The sequence below is a fragment of the Colletotrichum fioriniae genome (genome assembly GCF_027942845.1).
Source record: "Colletotrichum fioriniae strain IMI 355084 chromosome Unknown scaffold_18, whole genome shotgun sequence".
Lineage (NCBI taxonomy): Eukaryota > Fungi > Ascomycota > Sordariomycetes > Glomerellales > Glomerellaceae > Colletotrichum > Colletotrichum fioriniae.
This window is the reverse complement of record NW_027076854.1, coordinates 541552-547294: the sequence shown is the minus strand read 5'-3', so window position 1 is coordinate 547294 and position 5743 is coordinate 541552. Positions and strand designations below refer to the sequence as shown.

Below are 5743 nucleotides of genomic sequence, written 5' to 3'. Positions count from 1 at the left end.
GATCGACTTGTCGTATGCATGCCATGCTAACTATTCTGATTGCAAGCTTGAGGCTGGGATCATCAACGGCAGGACGGCTGCTTACCGAGCTGTAACATGTCTCCAAAATACAAGGAACCCCATCAAGCTAGCCAGGGCCATGCTTGACTCTAGCGATGCACACACACCTGTCTTCATGGCAGGAGAAGGAGCCGATAAGCTCGCCAGCCGCCTTGGCTTAGATATGGTGGCTAACACTTTCTTTACAACGGAGAGGCGCCTGGATTACTGGCAAAAACACAGAGCGGAAGTCCTTGAACATGGTACCGTTGGTGCGGTTGTTCTGGACTTACATGGCCACTTAGCTGCGGCTAATTCAACCGGAGGCATGATGTTTAAATATCCTGGAAGAATCGGCGATACCGCCATTTCAGGCGCTGGATTGTACGCCGATCAACAAATCGCCGTGGCATGGTGAGTGCTTGTGTTTCCTGCTTGTTTCTCGACTAATATTGATATTCGTACACAGCAGTGGCGGAGGTGAAGCCATTCTGACGTCCATGCTGGCTAGTCGCGTTGCAAATCTGTACCGCAGCGGCCTCAAGCTTGAGACAGCTGTGAAGAAGGCCATGTGGGATGCCACTGGCACGTGTCCCTCTCTGTCTTGTGGTATTATCGCCATCACCGCGGATGGCAAGCAGACGGCGCAATGCAACAGCAGGCTCTTCGCTATCGGCTCGGCAGGGCTTGGGTCTAGCCTCCAATATGGGTTGATAGGCTGCACAATGCCCATCATTGCGCCACTTTGCTGTTTTGAAGACGACCTGGTCCGAGTCGGGGTATCGAAGCATCCAACACGGCAAGGTCAACTCACCTTCTGCCTCAAAGACACAAGCCTGATTGCAATGGACCAGAAGCAGGTGGAGCATCTCTTTGGTTCGCTTAGGCGTGTTGCGAAAGCTCTGCTGAGTCTCGGCGGCGCCGACAGTGTGGCTATGGTGACGTTCACAGGTGGTAGAGGCGGCCACTTGTTCGGCATTCGTAGCACAGGCAGCATATCTCCGGCATCAACTGACTTGAAGGAAGATTCGGCTTTCAGAGCCCATATCAAGATTGACAAAACGGTCGAGCCTTTGCAAGTGGTAATAGATTCGTGGCAGTCGTCCGTGCCCCGGCGCTCCTCCGGGTTCCTCTTAGCACCAGCGGTCGAATTCCGGGCTATCGTGGCCGGGGTCTGGGCCGCCTTAAGCCGCGGCTTACGGGTGGCCTTACATACACCGCTGCACTGGGCTATCGCCGCGGATCCATTCCACGACGATCTCATGTTGCTCTGTTTCACCCATGATAAACATCACTGGCCCAACGCCGCCCCATTTCAGTCTGACAATATCGGCCAATTGGGTCTGACGAGCGCGCTGGGCCGGAGGATTTTGGACCTCGAACCTCTCTGCGTCACGGCAGAGAGGTTGCGTACCAAGCTAGAGTGTCATCAAACGAACGTCAAATAGGCGATGAGAGCGAGGAAGGCTTAGACCTTGTGTGCTGAATAAATTTGTGATTCGTCATTCTTCCAAGTCATACTCCAGTTTCTTGTTCGCTTTCTCTTGTACTCTGATGAACTTTTCGGTCACGTCCTACCCACGTCGACTATCTGATTGTCAACTCTAGTACGAAGATGATTGTCCAGGTAGAATGCAATATGAGCAGCGCTAGAAAAACTGAGAATCTCAACTTCTACCTAAGTATTGCCGGTAGGTTTCTTGCATTCTAGATTGCCAAAATACCAATCATCCTCCAACAAGACAGCTGTCTCAAAGGTGACATATCGTTAACGTAAACTTAGCCATCCTCGTTTCCAACTTTGTGAGTAGTTTTCACTTGTATGCATTAACACTTGCAACTATAATGATAACTAACACAATACTTAGGTAACGGCGGTCGACTCTGGGTTGTCATCATCATCACATTTAGCCATCGCCTCTCAATTCGACAAGACCAACATCTCAACGTGGCCAGTCAATGCCTTCCTGGTCTGTTCTATCGCTGTTCAACCTCTGTACGCCAGCCTTTCGGATTGTATAGGCCGCCGTGTAATATATACCTCAACCGCAGCCTTATTCTTTGTCGGCTTGTGCCTAGCTGCGTTTACGACATCTTGGACAGGGCTCATATTGGCAAGATGCATCTGCGGCCTTGCCGTTGCCGGGCTGATGACAATGGGTACGTTTCTTAGCTAGAAATATTTTGGTATAAGCCCTTGCGCCTTGATAGCTTAGCTCACAGCCCAGTAGGATCTATCGTATTGACAGATCTTGTCGGCATTCAGAGTAGAGGCCATTATCAATCGCTAAACTACGTCAACTACGGCGCCGGCTCAGCGTAAGGAGACGTGGTCCTCATCTTGAATGGCTCAGACTGACTTGAAACTATTTGTAGGCTAGGTTCAGTCTCGGGCGGTGCCATCGTCGAGCGATTCGGCTGGAACTTTGTGTATAAAATTCAACTTCCATTATGCCTTCTTTCTGCGGTCATGGTGTACCTTTGGATACCCTCAAGCATCGAGGATTCCTCCAGTAGGTCTTCAGACAAGGGAAAGTTAAGCCTTGTCAACCTGTGTCAGACTTTTGACTGGAGAGGCTCACTATTGCTTGTAAGTTGGCTCGTGATACCATTTCTGGCAACATTCCACTTATTAATCGGTGCGTAGATTGCGTCTCTACTTTGCCTTCTTTTCGCATTTGGGACAGGGGGCAATGTATTGTCTTGGACAAGTCCTTTGATTCTGGGGGCGTCCACTTTATTCGGAGCGATGTGCTTCGTGTTACTGCGCGTGGAAGCAACAGCCTTGAAACCTGTTCTCCCACCTTTGATGCTTGAGTTTCCCTTCAGAAATATCATGGGTAGTGCCTTGACTTTTTCCATGATAAATTACTGTGTGAGTGAACCTTGCATAATATCAAAACGTTTACTCCACGCAGCTGAAATTTATCTCCTGACGTGCCCCTACTCAGGTCATGTACAACATACCATTCTTCTTTCAAGCCGTCCGGTTGGAGTCAGCAGGCGACGCAAGTGCGCATGTTGCCATACCATCAATTGCATTCACGGCAATAAGCGCGCTTGCAGGAACGACGATCGCACGATTAGGTACTCCGAAGCACACATTGCTCTTGAGTCAGGTGCTCTTACTCATAGGTACTTTGGGGCTTGTGGTCATGGCTGCTGTATTGCCGGCTACCAAAGTCTCAAATTCTTTGTATGGCCTTTGCCTCATAACACCTTCCCTTGGGGTGGGAATGATGGCTCCCAGTGCGTTGTTGACACTACTAAGTCTATGTGCTCAACGTGATCATGCCGTTATGAATGGGGGTTTTATCATGATGAGATCCCTCGGCGTTTTTATCGCCACGTCCCTGAGTACGGCAATATTACAGAACGTGTCTCGGGGCGTGCTGGAAACAATGAGCATGGACGATGAGACAGCCAAGGTATGCCCTGGCTCACACACTGAGACTTTCAAAGAAAACACTTGCCTGACATTGAATTCAGATGGTCGAGGCGACACGGCTCAACATCGACAACCTGAGGACCTTGGATGGTGATATTCAGTCCGAAGGTGAGTGCCACCTACAAGTTGGGCACCGGTTCGTGTAGATTGTGTGCTAATGAAGGACAAGTCATGCAAGCTTATCAGTGGGGATTCGTTGTGCTCTTCGGCATTCTCCTCGTTTCCTCTCTGGGCATCACCTTGGCATTTCTTGGGTTCCGGAACAGCGATTGGACAGAACCTCAAACCCTGCTGAATATTCCGATATGGTGGTTGAAATGGACAATCTCATCGATGGTGAAGAGACCGACGACGGTTTGTGATGAGCCAAATATTGACACTACCGGGGAACTATTTTCACGACCCCGAGAGAAAGATCAAAGTAGATTATAGTGCGACTTACCTGGTGGATGCTACTCACCGTTTTGGTTCAGGTCTGTCTAGGCTTTATGTCGGCTCATCCTAGACAGCCGCCTTCTCTTGTCTTATCTTACCCAAGACGGTCTTCTTAACTTTCACTTTCCTTCTTCATCTTATCATAATCTTTACGAATTATCTGCATACTACTCTCTAGCGGCGTAGCATGTAAGCGCTGGAGCCGGTCACGATCCTAGTTTAATCGGCAGATGCCCGAAGCAGTGTGCCTGGTTGGCTCAAAGCCATCGGTAGCTAAAGACTAGCATCTCCAGGTGCCAACACAGAGACAACAAGAACGAGCAAGTGAACGAGAAGCGTATTTTCAACACGCGCACGACCAAGCTATCGGTTCCAATTCCACCAGTTCCCAGAGGGCCGATCTAAGACCAGCATCAAGAGGAGTGGGCTTGTAATTCCACCAATAAAAGCCCATGGCTGGGCCGGTAATGTCGCCGGCCAGCCCTCTGTCAAGCGCGGACCGATGATGAGGCTTCGACAACTACACACGTTGAAGACAGTGCTTTAGTGAGTGAAACAGTGCATCACCCTCTACAGCTCCATTTTGGTCATCTGAACGAAGCTAAGGAAAGCCCAGTGTCGGCGGGGCAGTTCCGAGGGTTTTCGAGTCGAGCGGGAGTAGCGGCCTAATGATGGAGCTTCGTGTCACGCCAGTGCTGCATGTGTTTTTCGTAAAACATTAAGCCGGAAGCTCAGTTGCTGGCAGGGTGTAGCACTGAATAGATCCACAAGTCCGGAGCACTCCGTAGGTACGGATGGAATATATCGTACCTGAAAGTAAGTTTAATTGCCAACTCCCGCTTGTTGTGGAACAGATCCAGATCCAGCCACTGTACTTTAAAAACTTGCGTGGAACTTCGGAATCTGTCCGCGCTGAGCAAATGCGTACCAGAATCATTGTCCTTGGGGAGTTCCAAGCCTCCTGCTGGCAATGAAACAGTTGCGGCTCATTGCTTTCTGTAGGATTGACTAGTATTCAGCTAATCTTCCAGCAACACGTCTTTCAAGTTCTAGATTAGACCACCAATCGTGATTTTGGTCTTAAAGCGCTCCGCCTTAGCCCAGGACCATTAAGCCTGAGAGAGCTCTGACCTCAGCTTTTTTGGGTTGTACTTGCAAGCAGGCTGACTCTAGGCTGGTCCACATGAGTCAAAATTAGCCCTGACTCGTCCCCGGGTCGCCTAACGGGGGCTCAGCATCTAGTAGGACTGTGATTTCAGGGGACGATTCAGACTGACCCCCTCTATTACGGTCTATTGTTCGGAGTATAGTGGGGTGCCATTGTACCTAGAAGCAGAATAAGACAGCTGAGCGATCTATCTGGACAGACACGAAGGTCATAGTTAGCACTAGTAGACAAAGTCAGCGATTGTGTAGTAAAAGCGGATTAAGACCACTAGAGCGGTAATTGACACAATTGGTGATGTTTTCATGGCGTACCTTGCTACGGATACCCTCTTCTGGCAATGCTTTCCACTGGAATTATAAAGCAGTGGTATCTATGACTTAAATTCACTCTTTAACCCTAGTTCACCTCCAAACGAGCTCGTGGTAGTTCTCTGTACCCGACATATGGTTTACATCGAGGGCCCATCAGACTCACATGTAGTAAATTAAACATGGGCGCACATGGGGTCAATGACTTCAATATTTCCCATTCAGCTAATATTGCAAAGTCCCGTATATTAGCCAAGGGCGTACGACTGCAATCTTTCGGTGGGAGTTTGCCGTTAGTGCCGATATGGTCGTCACAATCTCTGTTCATGCGGTTGCGTGTGTCAT

General features: G+C 49.5%; 1 protein-coding gene across 1 annotated transcript; it reads left to right on the top strand.

Moving 5' to 3' along the window:
• Nucleotides 1-367: 367 nt before the first annotated feature.
• N0V96_011630 (uncharacterized protein) lies at nucleotides 368-1487 on the top strand (the record flags this gene model as incomplete). The annotated part of the gene is made up of 2 exons (XM_053193653.2): nucleotides 368-453; nucleotides 509-1487. The coding sequence occupies 2 exons, from the start codon at nucleotides 368-370 to the stop codon at nucleotides 1485-1487; spliced, it is 1065 nt and encodes a 354-aa protein (XP_053048971.2).
• Nucleotides 1488-5743: the final 4256 nt, after the last annotated feature.